The sequence below is a fragment of the Lytechinus variegatus genome, chromosome 8 (genome assembly GCF_018143015.1).
Source record: "Lytechinus variegatus isolate NC3 chromosome 8, Lvar_3.0, whole genome shotgun sequence".
In the NCBI taxonomy this organism is placed as follows: domain Eukaryota; kingdom Metazoa; phylum Echinodermata; class Echinoidea; order Temnopleuroida; family Toxopneustidae; genus Lytechinus; species Lytechinus variegatus.
This window is the reverse complement of record NC_054747.1, coordinates 25368282-25393032: the sequence shown is the minus strand read 5'-3', so window position 1 is coordinate 25393032 and position 24751 is coordinate 25368282. Positions and strand designations below refer to the sequence as shown.

Here is a 24751-nt window from a genome sequence, read left to right as displayed (position 1 = left end):
ATGGAATTATGGAAAGTGAATCTTCTTTGATTAAAAGTCGTAAGTGATGAAAATAACACAGAATTGATGAACAAAAAAATGATGGTTAGCAAATATAGTCATCTCTGTTCCATTCTTATTATGGATTTCGTATCTCAAAGGTTGTGTTTTTATTCAAATTTCTATAACTAGGATTAATTCTGTTACAATCTCTATTTCATAACTCCATAATAAAACTCAAAACTGAATCATAGTATACTCGTCCTTGAATGAAAGTCGTAACCGATTAAATGGGAAAAAAAATGAACAGAAAATTGATGATAAGCAAATCTACTCGTTCTTTAAATGAACGACTAACTGATAAAATAAGAAATACAGAATTTATGCACAGGAAATGGCGGAAAGCGAATCAAAAAGACGTAAGTGATGATGAAATTTAAAAAAAAACACAGAATTGATGAACACAAAATGATGGTTAGCAAATCTACTCGTCCTTTAAATGAACGAATTATTACTGATTAAAAACAACAACAATGAACAGAAAATGATGGAAAGCGAATCTTTTGTAAAAGACATGATGAAAAAAAAAACACGTAATGAACAGAAAATGATGAAAATACTCGTTGTTTGAATGAAATACGTACCTGATTAAAGTTTTATAAAATTACAGAAAAGATAAAAATGAAAGATAAAAAAGGATTATCTAATCGTCCTTTAAACGGAAGACGTCATTGATAACAAACACTGGAAAATAAATCATGGAGCTAGCACCGTAAATAAACATTGGAAAGAGAATCTACTCGTCCTTTAAGCCAAAGACGTAACTATAACTATAACTGGGTCACTCGGTCAAGAGCTGCGCACATGGATTTCTATCGGGGACGTGTTTGATGCACGCGCTAGCAGTGCCCCGCTGTCATATCGGGAATTAAGGATTTTCTATCGGGTTGATAGCGTGTTGAAATATCGATCTTGCGGGTTGAAAATCCCGTTATCCATTTTGAAGTGGCCTAAAAATGACGGGATTGCATCGTGATTGCTTCGAGATTGCATCGTGTTTTGATCAAAAAGTGCCTAACGGGAAAATGCGCATCCCGCAAAATCATGCCAAGTTTCTTTTTCCCTGTAGTGTACATGTACTTGTATAGTAAAAAGTGTATTCATTTACATGGAAGATTTTACTATTGTCTGTGCAAAAAATATGAAAATAATTTATTTTCATGAAAAATCCAAGATGGCCACCAAAAATTGCCAATTTGGAATCCCATGGGACACGATTTGACAAAGGGAACATCAAGATTCATTAACTATACACTTCAGGCATTAAAAAAAATGTTGGTTAAAAAATATATCATGGGGTGCACCCTATCACAACTTCTTTTTTTGCCAGCTGCTTGGGCTAATATGTCATCTCTTTCATAGAAATTCTGAATGTCTGTTTTAAAGGACATCATCATTTATAGAGTACCAAAGTGATGATGTCAGTTGTCATGGTGTGATGGCGGCCTGGTTCTAAACAAAATAACCAGGGGGCCGTTTCATAAAGCTTTTGTAAGTTAGGAGCAACTTTAAGAATGACTAGTGATCCTTTCTTATATGCTAAAACATTGCCAATTTATGATGACATTTTTCACAAGGATCATCGGTCGTTCTTAAAGTCGCTCTAAGTTACGAAAAGCTTTATGAACCAGTGCCCTTTTACGACTCTCAGAATGATGGTAACAACCAGGGACAACACACATCACCATTTTTGCAAACACAAATGTGTAAGACGATCATGCAGCTGCGACTAGGTTTAGAACCGGCCGATTCGATGTTCATGACATTGTGACATCACACTTCGGTCCTCCTTAAATGCGCATGTTCCTTTCTATTCTCAGGCGGTAGGAATGATTCTGAGAAAACTTGATTGCAAGCTTCTGAACAATTTTTTGGCATTTACAGGGGCTTTAATAGCTCTGCTCATGGTAGCCTTAAATGCATCTGAGGACTGGTGCTCTTATTTTGACAGGATCCAGAGGGTCGCTCAACTACAAAATTTGTGACTGATGGGACATTGACATAGGTTTTAATAGTTTCCATGGAACTACATGTATATACCAAGTTCACATCATATGTAAAACAGTGGATGCATACTCCAAGGGGACAAGAAAACCAAGAGAGTGATCTGGACCTAAAAAATGAATAAAAGCTAGGGTGAAACAAACCCAATTTACCTGCACTCAGCTTTGCATGTTAGCGATCATATTCAGTTTTCTCCTTTCTGGACTGGGCACACAATGCAAACTTTTTTTTTGTTCAATGCACTGCCTATGATATTCAGACTGTTTTTTCTGACAGTCAGCATACTGTTCTCCAGCTTTTAAGCATTCTTGTCTCTCTCTTTGCTGTCATGGACAGCTTTAAGGTGGCATGGTTTACGGACTGTATATGTGACTTATGGGACATGTGACTTATGGGACTTAAATGTATGTCCCCCCAGTATAGCTATTTCAAGTCCAATACAGATGCAGCTTGATTTGTTGATGCAAGCATGTACTATGGTAGATAAAAAAGTCCAATACTTGTCTGCAGGAGTCTATGGCAGCATATGAGGGAAACTTAATGCTCAAAATTGTGACTTATGGGACATCAAACATACACACCTTGAAATGTATTTTGTGCCTCACAGTTTCACTGCAGCGTGTAAAACAATACAGCTAATGGTAAATTATTGCTTGGAGGTCACATGGACAGTGGAATTTTTCATCAGCACCCTTTGCTTGCCAGGTGCCAGGGATGGGTGAAAGTTGTACACTTTCTATGAAATCTTAGTACCAAAATGCAACAGAGTGCACATTGCGTATTTTATGAATGAATAAGGGTATAGTAAATATAGGTGTGTTTTTGTAAACCTTAAACTGTATACTTATAAACAGTATAAACAAAATTGCTCAGAAAAGAAATTTTTGAAAATGGAAAAATGCAACATTTGGCTGGAATTGACCTACTTTGATATGAAATGGAATGAACTAAGGCCGAGTTGAATTGAACTTTGATCTTTATACTTGAAAAGCCTCCACAGGAGCAAATCTGAATAATTCATCAGGATCCCATTTCACAAAGACTTGATATGATAACAAATGCTCAATTTCAATAACAAGTCCACCATCAGCCAATCAAATGGAATGATTTCAGTTGCTTTTCAACCTGTTAATTCAAACTTGTAAGTTCCCAAGGTATTAAGAAATGGGCTCCAGATATTACTGCAGGAAAGAGATATTCACCTTGAGTTAATTTAGTAGGGCTGGTGATCCTATCCCCGTCGACACTGCAGGCTCCAATGGGGTAAAGGACTACGGTGTCATTCAGGTTCTCAACGCAGCAGTGTTCCGGTAGGACATCTTTACCAGTGATGAGGACGTCTTGCTTCACACTCGCTTCTGTGGTTCCTATCCTAGTCTTCCCTTGAGATAACAAAAGACAGAAAAGATTTATAAGTATTCATTATGATGATAATTGGTCCATCTATACAGAGCAGCTGCTATATGCATACACTCTACTGCTTTGATTATGCGAGGTAAGATATTATTACAGTGGCTGTAGCCGAGCTGCCATATCATTGCCTGGTTCCTGACAGAATCACAAGAAAAAAATTACAAATTTCATAACATTGATATGTTATACACTTTCAAACAAAGACTGTCCTAGACAAGTTGAGAGCTTGCCAGGCATAGCAACAATGAAAGTGAGCAAACTGGATTGTACTTGTTAATGACAGGTTATTACTCAACATGGTTTAAAACAAATCCAACAATAATGAGGCTACCTTGTCCACTGTTCCATATTGGTATGTCTTTATATGACTTAAACTTTTAACCTCTAAAAGCAGCACTAATCATCGGCAAAATATTGAAATTAAACTCTCATGAGAACCTAGCACAAGCCCTCAACTTCACATTTGACTCCGTCTGACTCATGGTCCAATCAGAGATTGATCAAGGTTGTTGCTCTGACGAACATCTTCTTCATCGGAAAATGAAGAGCGTGAACTGATGAAGAAGGAAGATTTGAGGACCTTCTGGTCATTCAAGGAGCGCAGAGGATCGTCCAAAAGATAAAGGATCCAACAGAAATCTTTTTTAGAGCTAATGTTACAGGAAATCGTTATGAGAACGTTCTCCTTAGTCCTTACAAGGATGTCCAAAAAGAAAACATATCAGGTTCAAACTGACAAGATAGATTGACAATCAAAGAATTGTCATTTGTTTACTTTCCACCGTACTGACATTTGATGAAGGCAGTAAATTCTGTTGATACTTAAATGGAAAAAATCAACTCACATAAAAAACGATAGTTATAATGAGGATTCAAATCATATAAATGCTTCAAGAGCTTTTTATTACTGATATGCAAACTCACTTGTCGTAATAAGGGTCTCAGACACACTCCTTGAGACAAAATTAGATTGAATTGTTATTAGCTTTACATCTTGTAATCATCTAATCTCTTTAATAATTTATCAGTCCACCAATGGAGGTGAATTGAATTTCATTAGGGCCGTCTGCACCATCCTGAGTATTCAAATTAGCGCGCTATTTCTGATCTGGCAAATTATCCCGATCTGAACAATCTCGAGATTATTTGCAATGCAGACGCAATTATCGCGCTATTTCGTAGGATTAATCTCGAGATTGCAATCCCATGTCAACTTGGGATAATTTGCAAAATAGCGCGCTATTTCACGAATTATCGTGCTAGTTCGCAGGTGCAGACGCACTCGGGATTATTTATACACGGCAATGCATCGATGCCTTGCTCGAGCAGGAATTGCTCTTCTTGCGATGGTGGAGACGGGGTTTCTTGAATCTCGAGATTAATCGCGAAGAGGGCCGATCGGGCTAAAATCTTGAGATTGGGCAAACTCGGGATGGTGCAGCACTGCCTATTGATCAGTCAAGAGTAGGACTGGGAAAAGACAAGGGGGATGTGGTGTGTACCCTCCCTCATATGACAGACAGTAGGGAGGGGCCTACTTCGGTCACTTTTCTATAGAGTTTACGTCTAATGATGGGTGAATCTGCAAGTCATGGAGAAGCTATTCCTTATGATCAGTAGTTTATTGGGGTGTACAGTGTGAGGGGCACAATCCTCTCGTGCCACTTTCAAAGAAAAAAAAAATCATACAAACAAATTAACGAAGAACCAAAGATGTTACAATAATGCACACAGTCATTATTTTACAAATATTAACAATTTTATAGAATAATGGTAGAAATCCTATTGATTATGGTTTATAACTTGCAAAAGATTAATGATGAACATTCAAGGCGGAAAATTGATGACATACTACCAAGTAATACCCCTCCCCCAAGGAAAAAAAAGAGGAAATAACAATAATCATGACAAATGAGAACAGACACATCTATGCCTGTTGAAGCGAATAATGAGGCCAAGTTTTATCAGTTTCATGTGTTGCTAATTTGAGGATCCCATGCTGAATGATGATCAAACATTCCACTAAAATTTTTAAAGGAATGAATACCACATTTTCAAGATGATGGCTCGACATAGGTTCTAAATCTACTATGGTATGAACGTCTCATCAATTTGAACATAATTAAACTGAAACAAGATTTTTTAGAACATGGAGCTTAGGGGATGGGAAGGCGTTTTTTCACTCAGATATTGTTTGTAAACGTGTTCAAAAAGTGATGGTTGAATATTGAGAGAGATAGCGAGAGAAAGAAACATTTCTAAAGGGGCAAGATATGGGGGGGGGGAGGGGGAGAAGGGGTGGGGGACAGGATGAGGAATGGAAAACTGAAAGAAGAAAACATAATTTAGATGGACAATGGATAGAGAATTAAATAATGAGAAAATGAAACGGTTCATAGTTCTATAGACTATTAACAATTTATACATAACAACAAAGAATCAACATGAAAACTTACGCTGAAACAAAGTACAAGGACTATTTCCAGAATACTTTTTCCAAGATCTTCCTACGTGACAAAGACAATCTTGTCAACTCCGTGCAGGCAACTCACAAACAATGAGCAGTTTTCCCCAAACATGCACAATTAACGCAGTAAATCCTGAAGACAATACAGGCTGGACTCATTAAAAACAGCGTTAAGCCAAGGATCTCCTTGGTTTAGCTTACTATGTGTCATCCTCCCTTCTCTAAAGTGTGTAAACAAAAACAGCTAACGAGTGAGTCGTCGCACGCTCCTCACTTTCCAACAATAGCCACAGCTCATTCTCACTTGTTATTTTAAGGTAAACTACCAGCATGGTTTGCATTCAGTTTGGTTGAATGCACGAGTAAGTGCTCGACATTATGAATCAAACATTTACTCAACCCTTATTTTTCTTTCTTATTCCTGTTAAATGTTGCGTGAAATATTGGTTAAGATAACAGGGCTCTGATAAATCAAACACGGCCATGATGAGTCATGGTATAAAAAAGAATGCTACAAAAGATGAGGTTTTCCCTGTCATTTTTGTAATGAATTTATAAAAAATCAATCAATCTGTAAGGTGAGGCCTAATTGAAACTGAACTGAGATTGGGAGAAATGTAAAAACTTTTTCTGCCAACTAGTGATTTATTCAAAATGATAAATCAATGAAATTCTCCCCCCCCCAAAAAAAAATGTCCTGCACAATTTCCCCCATATGGGAGATATAGGGGTACTTGAACTTGTATTAACTTACCAAATGAATCTGATTAAATCCAGGCTCTGCTGCAGTAACGTTAGTATAATGTTACTTTGTCATCAAATGTTAACCAAGGGCCAATTACATTAAAGATTACAAGAAAGATAAAATGATTACAACTATGTCCAGTCCAAATCTAATAAATTCCCTGATTAAAAGTTATATTTAAGTAAACTCCACAACTATTAAAATCCTTCATACAATGATCAATGTCTTACCATGGCAAATTGAAAAATCATTGGTTGAATTGTATGAATGGATAGTTCAAACAAATAACAAAATTGATGGAGATGTCACAAAACACAACCATCAAAATATAAACAAAAGCATTATTCTTTATCTCTTCTTCCAAAGTGCAGACACAATTTTCCGTTGATATGCATCTCAGCAACTCGACACATTTCTTGAAAATTGCTCCATCCTTTGATGTTCAAAGTCTCCAATGTAAAATATTGCGATGTCATTGAAAATTAAAGCAAAAGATTGTCAAGATAACGGATCAAATATTCACATTCCAAGCAATATACAAACTTCTTGGCGATCCTGACACCAACATCAAAATGTGATCATAATCCAAATGAAGACCATCAACTCCAATGCATCCTCTATTGTCAATGTCATCTTTGTCAATGGCTATGCTATCACAGAGTCAAACTAAACTCTTAATCAGTTGCCTTTGTATACATGCGTCTTGCACTTTATCATGCTAAGACCACAATATCACTAAAAACACCTACCAGATGGCGACGCACTGCTGGAAAGTGTGGAAACTCTACAACGTAACGACTAGCACTCTCTTAATTGTTCAGGAAGATCGCCTCGTCACGCCTAGCACTTTACCCTATCATAATTGGCACAAGCTCGTCGTCCAAAGTGTCCTAATCCCCGTTCAGGGGTAATTAATTTTTTGGTATAATGAGGGGACGAGTGCACTTGAAGGATCCCCTCATGACATAGGGACATTTAATCTTACTCAAAGGCAGGGTTTTTAATCTGTTTCTACTGGAAGAAGAATGTAAATAGATTGGACTTTGATCCTGCCTCATGCTGGACCGTATTTATGACAGATATCTTTCTTTTTCATCAAGGAGCTCAATTACAAACTGCCCTCACCCCCAATTAAATTTGAATCAATAAAGATTATATCAAATATCAAAGAATTGATGAAGATGAAATAGGGGCCAAAGTAAACAGATCTTTAATATTTTTGAATGGCACATCAAAATCGTTGAGGTTCTTTCTGAATACTCAGTCAATAGGTGGTTTTAAACCACCTCGATCATGAGAATCCCCGTTAAATTACGAGAACTTTTTTAGGCTAAAAACACCTATTATTTATTCCTGCATTAACACCGTCCCGAAACATACCCGCTTTGAGATAAATTCCTGAAGTTACGAGCATGGGCAGTATGGTCTGATAAGCAGGCAAGGCGCGAGATTCAAAATCACTAGCCCAGCAGCCACCCACGGCGCCCGAGCCCAACGACACGCTGGGCTAAAAGTTCCGGTAAATTGCTTTCACATTGCCAAAATACCTGCGACTTTGCAAAAATCCCCGCAAAGGTTCTCGTAATTTCACCAAGTACCTACTATCTAGCGGGTTTTTTCTTTCGGGGAAATTATGCGTAGCTTGCTTTCGCATTACCAAAATACCTGGTATTTTCTGATCGGGGTAAATTTCCCGATCAGAGAATACCTGGAACTAACGAACTTCGAGGCGGTCTGAAACCACCTATTGTTGTCCTATATATGGACAGGGGTAGATATTCTATTTTGAAGTGTAAGCATATATTACTTTATGTGTAATTAGTTCCTCCTCACTCCCCCTCCTTTTCATTTTGGAATTAAAACACCCCTATTTCTTTGCCACTGTCCTAGTAGTCAGGATCTGTCAATCGCCCAACAGCCCACAACACAGGGCTCGACATTAGCGGGACAACCAAAATTCTGTAAAAGCCCAGTTGGGCTACCAAAGTTATTGATAAATTGTAATGTTTTCTATTTTTTTAGGGCAAGCACATTTGCTTTGTAGGCCACCACAGTCATGAAAGTGATGATTTTTGTGGACAGATCAGGCCTTAAAGAAAAAAAGTTATTGTGGAGCCTTGCATTGACCACTATGCTCCCTATGTGAAAGTATTGAACATCTCATTACGTTTGCCTTCACCAGGACAAAACCAAACCTTTCAAAATTATCATTTTTTTTCTTAGTCTGTAGATTTGATTTCGATTATTTAGTCATAAAATTTGAAATTACATTTGAAATTACTGGATGTGTAATTTGAAATTACTGGATTCTTAATCAGCTCAGATCAGTTTCTGGGTGGAGATTTGCTAATTAAACTTCAAGGAGAACGTTGTAAATTGGACAGGAAAGGATTGTCTGAATTAAATAATGCCAATCAAAATTGAAAGAGATAAAAATCTAAAAGCTATTTAAAAATGAAGTTGACTCTCACAATAAAGATGCTTTAAAATGCATAGTAATTTGAGACAAATATTGGTGATGGTTAGACAAACGCCAACAAAAATGGAAAGATTTCATTTTCTTATTATAGTTTTGAATTTTGTATGTTATATACGGGCATAACATACAGTCTGTACATGTATATCCATTGACACCAGTCTAGATTTGATTCAATGGTCTCATCAATTACTGCCTGAAAATGTGAATGGGGTCAGGCTTATTAAGACAATTTAAAGGCTTGGCTCTGTAAAATAGGAGTGTCAACAATAATTATCACTGCTCAAACACAGCATTTTAGACTCCAGAACAAGCTCACTCAATAGGCGGTGATGTATGGAGTTGAGTAGCAAATAAGAGTCTGATTTTTGAAAACCAAAATTGGCATCGGAATTCCATCTACTGCAGGTAAAGATGTGTGCATTGTATATATAAAAGTGGAAACGAAATTGTGTTAAATTATGAGCTGTCTTCTATTCAATTTTCCTGGATATTTTCTCTACATCTAATCAGACAGGGAATTGCCTAATTATGAAAACTAATAAAATGATAAAGCAGATACATATATGGTCATAAACAATTTATGACTTTGTGAGCTTTAATGAATAAGACTGAAGCTATTTAAAAGAGAAATTGACAAATAAGAATAGTACAACAATGTAAGTTTAATGCATATACACCGCTTGACGCCTGAGTATTTTGCTTCATGCGGTGAAAATGCATAAAGCTTGCATTGCTGTGTTGAGTAGTTTTATAAGATTTTGATTGATTTATGATATGTCAATTTCAGCCATGGTGAGAATTTTAGAAAGCAAGTTGTTTACCATGATATTATAACTTGTATGGCAGGGAAATGGTCAATGCATGAGCTGATAGTGGTTTAACAAATTTCTTCTGGCATATGTTCAAAGTTTTATTTAATGGGGGACAATTTATCTGCATTACCAGACATCAATCATCATTATATTCGTTTCCAACTCTGAATACACTCTGTATGTAAACATTGAGAGTGTGGAGTCAAAGCTCACAGTTTATCAAATGTTGTTTACTTTCTTATCTTTAATGAGAGACAAAATGTATTCCATTCATGATTACATTCTAAATAAAACAAAAGATGTTTTTTCATCCATAAATGAACAAATAATGTTTATCAGATAAATGCTTTTATGTTGGAAATAGGTAATTTGTACAGTTTGACAATCTTATCCCATTTCATGTTTATATACATGGGTAAATTTTCTTTTATAAAACAAATGCTCGAATCTTTGGAAATAGTTTCCAGTTTCACAATGTTATCTCATTTCATTTTAAGAATGGGTGGTTTAATATTTATTCTACGCAACACCAATTGATTGTACCACTCAGTAAATCCATCTGGGGGGTGTTTCACAAAGATTTAAGCATGACTTAAGTCGCACTTAAATGCCGACGCGTACATGATATGCAACGCGCGATCTTATTGATCAATACGCAGTAGTGTGCGTCCTGTTGGCATGATGTGACCAATACTGTCATGCCTTTTATACTGCGCGCAACAAGACATTTAAGTGCGACTCTAAGTCATACTTAAATCTTTGTGAAACACCCCCCTGGTCTGTATGTCAATAGATTTCTCAATATGGAACCTTTACACGCAAGCAGTAGACAAGCTTTGGTTTTGTGAATAAATATTATGTACACGAAATTTTAAAAATTCATGCATGCTATTCTTTCAGTTGAAACTCTTATTTATAAGAGCATACATCAAGTCTTTGCTTTGCTTTTAAGATGGAAAATATATCAGGCATTTTATCGTGTCTTTAAAGCAAAAATAGCTAAGACGAGCTAAAAATAAATTTATCATGGTAAAAGTGACTGAGGCATATTTCTGATTTATATCCCACAAGTCCATTTTGGCAAGAAAAACAAATTGCATCTAATAAACAGATAACCCGAGAACATATATTTTCAATTTCTTGGCCCGATAGCAAAAAAAAAAGCTTTGAATATGTTAATCACTTATCAAAGGCATTACTCCATAAGAAAAATAATATTTCACAAGGCTGACTGCTTTAAGTTTCCTGCAGTGATAAGAGAATTTGATATTTCAACTAAAAATATAAAATTTTGCTGGCAAAGATGAGTGTCTCATGCAGAGAGCAATATCCCATCACAATGGGGGTATGTACCTCCGGGTTTATTGCCATTTCGTCCACTGCCATTTTGTCCACTACCCACATGGTCTAATATCATTTCGTCTACCATCAGTTGGTCCACTATCCACATGGTCCAATTACCATTTCGTCCAATCACCATTTCGTCTAATAGCCATTTCGTCTAATAGCCATTTCGTCTATTATCATTTGGTCTAATAGCCATTTGGTCTAATGGTATTTTTTTGCCAATTGGTCCAATAGCCACTTTGTCCACTATCATTACGTCTATTCCCATTTGGTCTAATAGCCAAATGGTCTAAAGGCAAATGGTCTAATAACCACTTGGTCTACTTTCATTTCGTCCATGTTCCATTTGGTCTAACTGCATTTGGTCTACTATCACTTGGTCTAAACTCATTTCGGCTAACAATCATTTGGTCTAATTGCCATTTGGTCTAATAGCCAATATGTCCAATTGCCATTTTGGCTAATCACCATTTCGTCTAATATTCATTTCGTCTACTACGCATACTGGTCTACTATGCTGCACTAGCGCCCTCTACGACCCGAGTCGACTCTATTCGCGATTGTGGGCCTAATTAATTACCAATTCTCTTCAACTTCTTGATTTATTTTATCACTGTTGACTAGTGTTGTTCGTCATTGATTACTTTGCATTATGGAAGTGTTTTCCACCCAAAGGGGGAAGCAATGTGTGTCTTATCGAGGTTATACATACACGATACGGGCGAGGAAAAACGGAATGGTATACTGGCGATGGCGAAAGGGGGCGCCAAAAAGGGGAAGGAAAGAGAGGAAAAGAAAAGGGAGAGAAAAAAAAGAGGGAAAGAAGAAGAGAAAGAGAAAAAAATGGGGAAGAAAGAGAGAAGGAAAAAAAGGAAGAGGGAAGAGGGAGAAAGAAAAGGAAAAAAGGAAAGGGAAACATCTCATGCTTCGCGCTCGCATTAATAATTTATTGAGATATGTATCCTGTACATAAGAAAAATGATTAAAATCTCCCATTTTTGAGATCTGAAAATAGGGAAACAGCTTCAGCTCTTGCTGCGCGCTCACATTTTTATTTATGATACATCCATCTCTTCTTGAATTCCTTCAAACAATCCTTAATCTGTTACTTCTTTATATCAATTAACCAACATTTTCGGCAATAATTGCAGTAATTGTTCATTTTAAGATAATTATGTATCCTGTATTACAGGGAGTGTTCAAAGTGTCCTGAAATATCAATTTTTTTAACTCGCCGTGCACATGTTTGTATATTCATTTCTAAACTGGATATATAGTGACGTGGATTGTCAATGTCTAATTCCTTCCTTCAGCTTTTTCTCGTCTCATTCCCCGTTTTCTTTTCCCTCCTTCCCTTTTTCTCTTTTTTTCTCCCCCACCCTTTTCTCTTTTTGGGGGCCGTCAATAAGGAGGGGCGGACGCTTTGCCCTCCTCGAAATGCCTATGTATCCACTTTATGAATGCTTGCAAACAGTCCTTAAAACGTCATTTTTCATGTCAGAATATCACAAATTTCGACCCGCGCTCGCATTGTTTATTTAGATGTGTATTATGTACAAATTTACAAAAAGTGATTAAAGTGCCCCGTTTTGAGGTCTGAATATAGGAAATTTCAGCTCGCACTGTGATGTTGCATTTACAAAAGTAAAATATGTATCTTCAAGAATTCCTAAACGCAGTCCTTAAAACGCCCCTGTTTCATGTCAGTATATGGAAAATTCTCAGCTCGCGCTGCGCGCTTGCAATCCTCGCATTAGTTATTAATCTAGAGAAATGTTCAGGATTTCAAACAGTGTCAAGACTTACGATTTTATGTATAAAATAATAGTGGGCCTACATGAAATAAAATGTTTATAAAAAAAAGATCAGCTCGCGCAAGCAAAAAAAAAAAAAAAAAAAACACGGAAAAAACCCTCTTCGATCCGCAGACAGGGGAATATATAAATGAATGAACATTTTTCGAGCAACTGCCCCCATTAGCAAAAGCTAGATACGCAAAAGGGATGTGTTATAATTATACCCGGCAGGCCTATATACTCGCGACCAAAAATCTACTCTAGTGATTTCAATACCCCCCCCCCTTTCTGTAAACTCCTGGATCCGCGCCTATGTAGTAGTAATTATTTTGATTATGTATATTATTTCTATTATGATTATCCTTATTATTATCATTTTTGTTAATATTAGTAATATGATCATCATAATTATTATTAGTAGTAGTATTATTGTGAATTTTATTATTATTATTATTATTATTTATTAGTATCATTATGATGATTATCATTCTTATTATTATATCCATTAATTGCTACAGCATGAGTATATCACAAACATTATACTCATCGTTATTGTCAATACTACTAGGCCTACATTTATTTTAGGCGCAGGCGGGCTTCTAGCGACGGGAAACGAACAAAAAGGGAGAGGATAGTACAGGGAAAGAAGAAAGGACAGATCGGGAAGAGCTCTTTTTTTGGGGGGTGGGGGGTATATTGATCAATAATATTTCTTTAAAAGGCTATATTGTCTTTCATCTGTTTATCGTATTTTGATATCGGAATACAATATTCTCCTTTCTTTTTTTAAATAAAAATTGAGCGACAAATTAAATTAAAAGGACCCTTTTCCATTTTCCCCATCTTAGTTCCCCTTTTATATGTGTGTGTGTGCGTGTGTGTGTGCGTTTTAGGGGGGGGGGTGGGGGTGCCTGAATTGCTGTACCCACTGAATCGACCCTTGCGATAGTAGTTATCATCATAGTTTTTAGGTTTTTTTTTAAACTAATATCAATAATTTCAAGGTATTAAAGTCATTTCGCTCCCCTCCTCGGATAACGCAAATTATTTGTATTAGACGAAATGGCTATTGGACCGAATGGCTATTAGACTAAATGGCTATTGGACGATTTGGGAATTGGACGAAATGGTTAGTAGACGATTTGGTTGGTAGACGAACTGATTATTGGACCTAATGGTTGATGGACGAAATGACTATTAGACGAAATGGCAATTGGACGAGTTGATAAGTAGACGATGTGGATATTGGACCAACTGAAATTAGCCGACATGGCTATTGGACCAAATGAACGGTGGACGAACTGGTTAATGGACGATTTGGCATTAGACCAAATGGATTTAGACGAAATGGTTGGTAGACGAAATGGTTGTAGACGAATTGGCTATAGACTAACTGGCTATTAGACTAAATGGCTATTAGACGAAAAGGTGATTGGACGAAATGGGTGGTAGACGAAATGTTGATGGACGAAATGGCATTAGACGAAATGAATGTAGACCATGTGGTGAGTGGACGGGATGGCAGTAGACGAATTGGCAATTTACCGTACCTCTGCACAAACAAGGAATTTCACCACTGCTTACACGTTGAGAACCAGAAGGACGATGGCTACATTTCAAGTAATATGTCTTACTGTCTTTTGCCACTCAGCAGATGACTCTTGTGGAGAGAAAGCCATGTCAACAGAAATGTGCACCCCATATAGTATTTATTGACATATTGGACGGCTCAGAGCAGGCTACCAGAAATATTGCAAAAAACGTAAATGAGTGCAAAATGTTCTCTAAAAGTGGATTATTTTTGGTATACCAAGAAGAAATGACATCCTACACTGTTAGAAAAATTATCCTTAAAATAAAAAAGTTCCTGCAGCAGAGTCTCGAGAACACCTGTAATCTTACCAGATTACGTTATCTTACAGAAAATCTGTATTTGGTGTATGTAATCTTACAAATTTCCTTAAATAAAACACCATTTCCCCCTTTTTAAACTGACCTTTTCTGTTAAATTGCAGAAAAATTCCTGTTTTATGAACTTACAGAATGATTCTGTTATTGCTTTCTGCAAAATCTTCTTTTTTTCCCTGTAAAATCATGGGTTTTTATCAGTGTATTATCCAGTACAATAATTATAACCTGCAGATCTATCCAAGATTTCTTAGCAGGGGGTGTGTCCTATCCCCCCCCCGGTCATCACTCCCAAATGAACACATCTTAACAGGTGCGCCATTCTTTTTTTCCGGAATTTTATGGAGTGAGCCCCCTCCCCCTGGATCCGTACCTGATTTTCATCTTTAATGATAATTATTCACTAGACCTTGCAATTATCTAAATATTCAATCACTAGATGACTTTGATCTAAAAGTCCTAAAACTATTTTGACTCACACAGAGTAGCCTACATCACCACTGTACATACCTTCTGGCAGTGGCAGTAGCGTAACTGCAGTGCTGATCCGACTTCCACCCAGACTGACCAAGTGAGGGCGCTCTGACTGGACCTTGAGGGCCCGCCCGGTTTCCGACAGCTCAAGTGACCCATCCTGGTAGTAAAATAAAGGAATTGAATAGTATAACTCTGATTTGCATCTGATTTATATTTCATTCTATTATGTTTGAATGGAATAGAAAGAAAAGAAATAAATTGAATTGAAACTGAATATTTCTGCTTCATTATTAAAATAATAATGGTTGATCATATTAGGGTAAATCTAGAGTTTATCAATTTTCTGGGTTTGAATTTTGACAAATGAAATGAAAGATTCTCTCAAATCTGAAATGATTACACTACATGTGTTTTCGATGAATCCCTGACAAAAACAATTGCATTCTAATTTGATTTTTGGTATAAATTAAAAAGCTTTTATTTCAAGTACGAATTGGGGAGAACATTTCAGGATACAGTATTTGTATACCAGTATATGAAGTTAGGATGCTTTTCATCATGCTTTTCATAAAATGTTCCTCAGAGGTCAAAGTTGATGAAAAACTTATCAAGTAGTTGTGAGAGTAAATAAAAACCACACACTTATGACTACTCATAAAACATATTTCCTTGTTTCAAATTGAATGAATTTGTTTATACACCACACTCAAAAATGATATCTGACAAAAGACAGAATACAGCTTGACATACATTTAGTTTCATCTATATCAGGAAATTGGAAATGAATGCCGTAAAATTGTATACAAAATATTTGGCACTGACCACCTACGACATGATAATGGTCTCCGTTTGAACATGATCCAAGTTTTCTATACTTAATTACTATTTTAATTATGGCATTGCCCGAATAATTAGAAGTAATTCCAATGCCAAGCCATTAAGAAGATATACTATACAAAACCCAAACTATTCTATGTTTATTAACAAGCAAAAAATTATTTCTACCATATAGTCGCCCCATGAGCAATATGATTAAGTTTTCCATTAGACAAACTTTGCCCAATCTCAAGATTTTACAACTCTAGAAAAATAGTCAGAACGACAAGATCAGGAGTCAGCTGGGCACAACTGATGTGTCTAGTCATATTTCAGACTATATTCTAGTCAGAAATGATTGTGCTCCAGTAAAACTTGCAATTAAGAACCCACAACAGATAGCTCCTCTGATCCTTCAGGTGTTCGGGTGCTCCAGGTGCACAAGGTACATGCTTGGCAGTGGGCAAGCCACCATGAACCCCCAAAAGATAGCCCCGCCCCCTTATACTGTGTTTGATAAAAGTGTTCCACATAAAGGATTGGCACAGCAAACCATTATGAACCAAGAATAGCACCTCGAAACCATTGAGTGCTTAGAATGTCCCGGGTGGATAGGCTAGACAAGCCATTGTGAACCCACTATACCTTGCCCCTCCGATCCTCTGTGTACTCTTACAAGACTATTAAAGAAGGTGCCCAAACTGGAAGGTTTCGGGTTCAATACCCACCTGAATGATCTTCTGCGTCCGCTTGAGACTGTCCTCCCAGTTATTGCTCATCCTGAGATCGTTGAGTTCCTCGCTCGTCAAAACATGATCTGTCACGATCAGTTCAGTTGTTTGCATATTCTGGAATAAAGAGAAAAACAGAATGAAATAGAAAATTAAATTTACAATTTACGACTTGGTAAAAACCATGATACATTTACAATGACGTGTTCACCAATTGACAAGGTGCTAAGACATAAAGTTGCATGCTCATTATCAGGAACCTAGGCTCTGTATCACAAAAGTAGTACATCAACCTTAATCAAAATTCTAGATTTCCAATCGGGATTGCTGTTACATGGTCATTTTGTTTGGAAAAGTAACCAATAGAAATTATGATTTCAAATCAATGCGCTACAGTAGTTCCTTCGGAAAGGTAATACACCTCTTCAGAGAACTCATGAGTTGTAACTTCTGGCTTGTGGGGTTTATGAATAATATACAGTGTGATCCTGAGGAAGGAATACACTGATCTGTTAATGCTTGCAATATATGCAAACAAACAAAACACAGGTGATTCTAGATTATTTGTAACTAATAAACATGTCATAAAGTGTTGAAAATATTGTCCGTTTCTTTTGAGCCACTGTAACTGACGAATAAAGGTATAGACTTGGCAGCTTTGGCAGACTGGCTATCGCACACATTTGGCAACAGGTATTAGTCAACATTAAATAAGAAGTAGCCCATGGAAAAATCAATAGCTTGGTTTTAATACCTCCCATAGTATCCCAATTCTCATACCATACATAGTACATTGGTTCATTTACTTGACACTAAATGTAAGTGCTAAGGGTTCAAATCCCAACCCATCAACGCACTTACCAATGGCAAACCAGGATATGAAAATAGAAAGGATGCAAATAGCAAATTTGAAAAAAGAGGGGTCACAGATTACAATTTTCTTAGAATTAGCAATATCAATATGTATGTTCAGAGGACAATGCACAGAATATAGTAAGACCTACCTGGATCCCCCACTACATACATCTTTTCACAGGACATTACTTCACTTTTGCCACTCTCAACCCGGGTTGAGAGTAATAAATTAAATGCAATTAAGTATAATCAATACAGAAATTCTATAGAAGCCAAGGTTTCAAATGACGGACCCTAAACCATGTTAGTGTATTCAGGCCATTATCATGTCCTGTGTTAGAATTTTGCGTCAGCATGGAAAATCGTTTTCTTGATCTAGATTAGTAAGTGAAACATTGGTATCTTTCATTAGCAAAAGGTGATGAGCCTCACCTACTCCTTGAGAAAGTAGGATACCACTCTCTGTAGTGTCTTTTTTATCTTTAGACTGCAGATGTTTTCTTGAAAGCCCTCATGTAGGTCAATACAATCTTAATGTTTCATAAATTTGGCAATCCCTTCAAAGATTAAGAAGTAAGATCATCATTATCATAAACATTTTGGCAAAAACATAATTTGGCATCTTTTCTGATCCAACAGAACTATCTGATTAATTATTAAGCAAATTTTCCCCCACCTAAAACTTTGATCTCTTTCCTCGTATTTGTGACTTTAAGAAAGCCACAGACATCAGGTGTTTTATAGATAAGACGCCGGTGAGGAGCCAAGAGAAGTTTGCAATCAAAAGCCTTCCTCATTTAAAAGAGGTTACGTTTGGTTAAGATTCAAGAACAGGAATTGTACAATTCTATTATTCTAATATTCAAATCTTGCAAAACAGTGCGTGTATATATTTCTTTTAATTGATTGATTCTTCAATGTCAAAACTTTCAATAAGGTCAACCAAGAACGTACCTTTTGTTACAGAATGAAAACTGTGAATGCATGCTATATAGTACTCATATTTATTTGATATTTGTTTATGATGTGATTTTTTATATTATCCAGAAGTCACAATGCATTCAAACTTGAAGGGAACAATTATTTGTGTCCTGATTTACTAAAAGTTCATGTTGTTTTAATATGTTAAACATAATAAAAAAATACATGGTTTTGAGAAGTAGAAGTGATGCTAAAACATGTAATATGGAAACTGAATTTCAAAAAAAATATTAACAGGAAACCGACTTTTGACAATTTTTCAATCCTTTGAATTTGGTTGTATACCAGCAGACAGTTTTTTTGTAATGAAAATGGGAATAAAATTTTCCAAACAATTTCATTAACAGAAAGCCCCCACATATCTAAAATTGTTTTTACATTGGTTGGACAAAAACAGTTATGTAAGGAAATGACCAAGTGACATCTACATGTACTCCTATCAAATCTTGAATCACAATTTTTTTATAACAGGGTTTATAAGGTATTGCACAATCTAATGTCACCTGATACCTATCACAACATCACATGACCTTAATCACAGCCACCAGACCAAGACATTTCCTGGCTAATATACCTCAATCTAACGGACCATGTCTGAGAGCAGTCCTCAGGAAATGGCCATACTTCAAGCTGTCCCTTCACCTGTTGTCATGGCGATATGGGTTGCTAAGTGATGCCTTACAAATGTTTTTGCTTCTTGATTCTTTGACTCTGTAACGTCTTGGGTTCGAGGACGGAAGGAAGCGGTGGGCCTTGCATTTTAATTTGTCTAATTATGCTCGACTTAGATTTAGGCCAGCAGGTACACCTCTATTGAAACATGCTTTCCTAATTCCTACATTCATTATAAGTATTGGAGAGCAACTTTACTTTTAAACTCTGAGCCACTAAGTCCAAATTATGACCTGTAATTGTGAAACTGAGTTGCTATTTCTTGAAAAATAGCAACTCAGTTTCACCTTGTAAATTAGTCAACTTATGCTCAATATCATCAATACTCTGTCAAAATTAACTTTCCCAAATTAGTTGATTAAAATGTATGTTTGAGCTTTGATATACATATACTCACACATAATCACTTCAGCCCTCAGGGCCCATCTAAACCCCTTTTTAAAAATAAACCTTTCTTCCATCAACTCCAACGAATCCATGTATTATCAATGGATCAAACAACTGAACTTATGAACTTGAACTAATTTTCCATTGCCACCACAATACACATGACTCAACATTGTACAACCCCTGACAAGTATTAATCACACAACATCGTGGTAACCATCAAATACATGACATTCAAGGGGGAAAATTTAAAACTTTGTAAAGAAATTGGAAATAGAAGCAGGTCAGGAGAGCATTTCATGAAGACTTCTGTCAGTGGTTTTCAGTGACAGATGTTATAAGCTACTAGAAATCCTTGCATCTGATTGGCCGAAAATGAATCGGTCAGTCGAAATCACTGACGAATCTCTCCATGAAAAGTATGTGCTGTGAATTCCGGGGATAGAACAAAAAAAAATCAGATCTGCTGTAGTTGATGGCCCTTGGAACTGCATATTTGATTTGGATCCTGAGGATTTATTCTAAATCTCAAATCTCAAATGAAAGTGCCTGTAAATTCAATCTTTGCGGTTTAAATCTCAAATTCTCCATCTAGTATATTTGACTGTCCACTAACTAAAGCTAATCTAGCTTTATTTTGAATAAACAAAATCAAGAGTGTACATGTAGATATAAACTGAGCTGAAGTTCAAAATTGAAATCTATGCAAAAGCAATCTTTGCTTTACATTATATGCTATACATTATAAAGCATTTAGATACATTATTTTGATGTAATAAGTGCTACATGAAAGTGTAATACTATTATCAGTATATGTTTCTATCAGTTTATTCACTTTACAGTATTCAGACTAGAAATATCAAAATATAATGATGTTATGAATTTTGCTCATCAAAAGAGAGGCACGTAGGGGAATGAAACTTGCTACACCTTACAAGACATCTAGAAGTCACATTTTCACTAATGCTTGCTACTTAGTCACAGCTTAATCATACGCTAATTTTGGATTGGAGATTTCATGTACGTCAAAGGTAGATGAGTTTGTATTGATGACGAGGACAAGATGAAAAGTTTTGCTGATCTGCAGTGGTTTAGTGACTTTTTTTTTGGGTTAATTATGATGATAACTAGGCAGATGAAGTAGCAGCTGCCTGGAAGTTGGGCCAAACTTTTGCTGGCTTTCCTGTGGTTTTGTTCAAATAAAAAAATGGAATTCTCTATGTTTTGTTCGCACTGACTGTACCATGCTATTTGGTATAGGTAGACCAGCTCAAAATGTGAGAAAGAGTTTTGAAATCTTTTCAAAAAGAAAATAAAGCTTGTCTATCTGGAATTCAAGAATTTCTGCAACAAATAGTTGATGAGTGTCTTGTTATTCAAGGTAGATTACTTGACACTAACTTAGATCATATCCAGATCAATATTTTACCTTTTCCGCAAACAACACTTCAGTTTTAAGACCTTCCCACCTGACACTTAACCAACAGCTAAATGATAAATCACACCATTTGTCTTCAGAATCTTTGACCTCATTCCTTTTAAGATACTTATGGAGAGCCTCCTTATCAATGTAAATCCTAAACAATAACTGGCACTTCAATTGGCAGAAATCGAAACTGCTTTTGAAATAAATTTAAACACCTTTCATGGACCTGGTGCCCTAAATCATTTGAAACTAAAGCATGGTTGCAATTCTTCGACTAAACTAACTGTCAAATCACTGCTGAATCATATATGTTTTGTGTTGCACAAGGTGCTATCATACTGAACCACTTTGGGAAATATATCACAGAATAAATTTGCTTACCAATGCCACTTTAATAAGCATTTTTGATCAAAAAAGAAAAGCACCTAACCATACATCTGTATGTCATACTGTGTCTTATGTAAAAAAATAAAAATGCACTACATAACAGACTTCTGTATAAGTCTTTAAAAATGTGGAGCAACTTGTGAAGCAATTCCAAATTTATTCCCAGAATATTATAATTATTTTGAGATAAAGCAAATGTGCTATAAAGCAAATGTACCCTGTCTAATAGATTTGGAAAAGAATTATAATACACTGAAACTCTATTCATCTTAGATTTATTATATCTTGATTACACAATTTGTGACTGATCTAAGTTTGATTTGAGAATAATCAACTGGGATTCTTTGCACACTTGTGTGTAAGATGGGCTTAATGAATCAGATGTAAAAAGATAATATACTTTGCCTGATCAGAAAGGTGTAACTGCACCACTATCATCAATACTGGCCTACTTGTGGATGCAGGGTCGAGGAAACCAAAGAACTGACACTTCAAAGTTAAACGCTGAAATGAGCTTAAAAGCAATTTAAACACCCTCCATGGTCTCTTGCTAACCTTAAAATCATCTTATCTCTTGCACCTTCAAGACTTGCAGTAAATTTAGCTTCTCTTCACCATTCTCAAATTGGAAATGTGTTCAAATATTTTTAGTTTTTAAATTGATATTCTGTTATTGTGGACCTAGTCCATGGTGTTAAGTAAGAAGAATATTAAGGAAAGAGTAAGAAGAATCTGACTGCAAGATATTTCTATTTAGAAAACCTTACATTAAAAATGTGACAAAAAAGAGAGAAGTGTTTTAGTTGCGTGACTGCACTATGATCAATACTTGCCATCCTAAGCAAAACAGATTGCATTTTGATTTGGGGTAATTGCAAAATCTAAAAGAATGCAATTCTTTGGCACACTGCAAGCAACATTTTTCAAGAACTATGAGGCAGATCCTTCCACAATTCAATCTGGAGTCACGACACATGTATACGTCATACCTCACTGTAATGAGAAAGTTACCTTTTTCCCCCCATTCCCAACGTTGCAATTGCTTTCATTACATGTACATACCTTTTAATCGATGCCTAACAAGAGTAACAGAAATACCTGCATAATAAATAGTCATTTCAACTACTCCACTTCAAGACCATAAATCCACACAAGAGGATGAAAACATATAATATGAAACAAGTAAATCAAACTCACATTTAAGTGGCCAGGAGGAACCCATACACTGTATTTAGTGGTGTACGGCTTTTCATTCTCATTCAAATGATTGTTCAATCCGTTTCGAAACACATCCATGTTGGTGATTCCTTTAACTGATCTACTTTAGAGACAATTCTATATATTCCAATCGAAGATAAGGCAACGGAATTGCCTTGAACAATAACAACAACACAGGTCTACAGATTCCTGTTGACCAATTCCATGACGGCTTCCCTTTTCTTCATCAAAAATATAAATCACTCTGAATATTTTCCAGGGCTTTTTCCAGAAACTGCCTTTCAAAAAATGTGGTTAAACCGTGTTCCTGTTACAAACAAGTTATGGTCGCCTAAGGGTTGGTCTGAATTCTATTAAAAGAAAGTTGGGTTCTTCACAATCCACATATCAAGGAAAAGAACGAACAATTGTAAATATTGCGCAATGGTCATCCAAGGAACACACTTTAGAGGTAGGTGATATCTGAAGGGTCTTACATCCTTCAGTAGCAGGAGTCATAAAAACTCTTTCATCAAATAGAATTGCATCAAAACAGTTAACACACTCTCGCAAAGTCTCATTCAGAAGTATAAAGAATAGTCTAATTAATGGTTACTAGTATTTAATCATGTTTCCATTACCAATGGGCCTTCTGCTAAATCCACAAAGAATCTGTCAACAATGTTTTATCATGAATCTATGGATATCTGCTACACATATTCCAATTATCAGGTTTCTTAAGAGATTTTTCCATGTAACATGTCAGTGTTAGACTCTTCTTTCTATTTTTGAAATGATTTGTTGCAATTCTGATGAGAGTGTTGGTAAGAGCAGTTCCAAAAGTCGTTCCATGTCTGCAACATTTATGCTCATGAAGTTTCTATTTTAGAAAGTGACTAAGTACTTCAAAAACATTTAGACAAGTAGCAAGGAGCTGCAGGTAGCAACCTTCATTTGGACAAGATGATTCTCAATAACTGCAGCACCTATTCCTTATAAACTCTCCAGGAATTGTTGCTGACATCATTCCTAAGGTTGAACTGTCAAGATCCTGAACTGAACAGTGATCCTTGACAATGTAAGCTCAGTAGGTTATATTCTCTGGGTACTTCAAATAAATTATGCAGGACAGCTGGCACTTGCAATGTTAAAATGAGACTGCACTCCTTGCTCTTGACGACATCCCAGGTTAATCTGACGATTCTTGAGTCATCACAAGGCTCTTTGAACTTCACTTGACAAGTTAAGAAGGGGATGCTCTAGAACTCTCAAAACTCGATACGGAATTGGTCCAGTCATGGCAGGGTTCAAGCTCGATTGTCTTTCCTTCCACAGGCATTAGGGTTGAGTCAACAACAAACAGTCATCAGGATTGCAAGATATGAAGCAAGTGCAGCGGAGACGTGATTCAATATGTTTTGGCACTGGGTCATAACAACTGCTGCGAGGGCAATATAGGAAGTATATCGCCCTCCCCTGGCAGGGAATGCACACCTGCTGCAGGGCGATATTAAGTGCTATGAACTGATCAAAGAGTGATATAAATTGACAAAAAAATCAAACAAGGTGGCATTTGAATGATGAATCAATGTGATTTTTCAATGGCCGGACACTCTCATGCAGTCTTTCATACAAAATCAGATTTCAAAATAAAATCATGTTAATATCTCCAAATATGAATCAAGGATTTGAAACAAATGCAGATTGGCTGTGAAAAGGGACAAGCTAATTATCAGATCCAGCCTTAAAACCTTGTGTATTTGAATTCAAATCTTTAAACATTTAGATTTTAATCCTTAGGATGAAAAAGTA

At 36.2% G+C, this 24751-nt stretch overlaps 1 protein-coding gene across 4 annotated transcripts in view; it reads right to left on the bottom strand.

The window, feature by feature from the left end:
* LOC121420237 (pleckstrin homology-like domain family B member 1) overlaps positions 1 to 23247 on the bottom strand; it is a 68433-nt gene extending 45186 nt beyond the window's left edge. The window contains exons 1-4 of one of the 4 annotated variants that reach the window (XM_041614799.1): positions 22940 to 23247; positions 17032 to 17151; positions 15521 to 15644; positions 3246 to 3425 (exon numbers count right to left, since the gene is read on the bottom strand). In XM_041614799.1, coding sequence (XP_041470733.1) covers positions 3246 to 3425; positions 15521 to 15644; positions 17032 to 17151; positions 22940 to 23038 — 523 coding nt within the window. In that variant the 5' untranslated portion in view covers positions 23039 to 23247. Of the gene's footprint in view, positions 1 to 3245; positions 3426 to 5912; positions 6010 to 15520; positions 15645 to 17031; positions 17152 to 22939 lie in introns of those variants that run through there. The other 3 variants (XM_041614801.1, XM_041614800.1, XM_041614802.1) reach the window with 3 other exon arrangements.
* Between the last annotated feature and the right edge of the window lie 1504 nt (positions 23248 to 24751).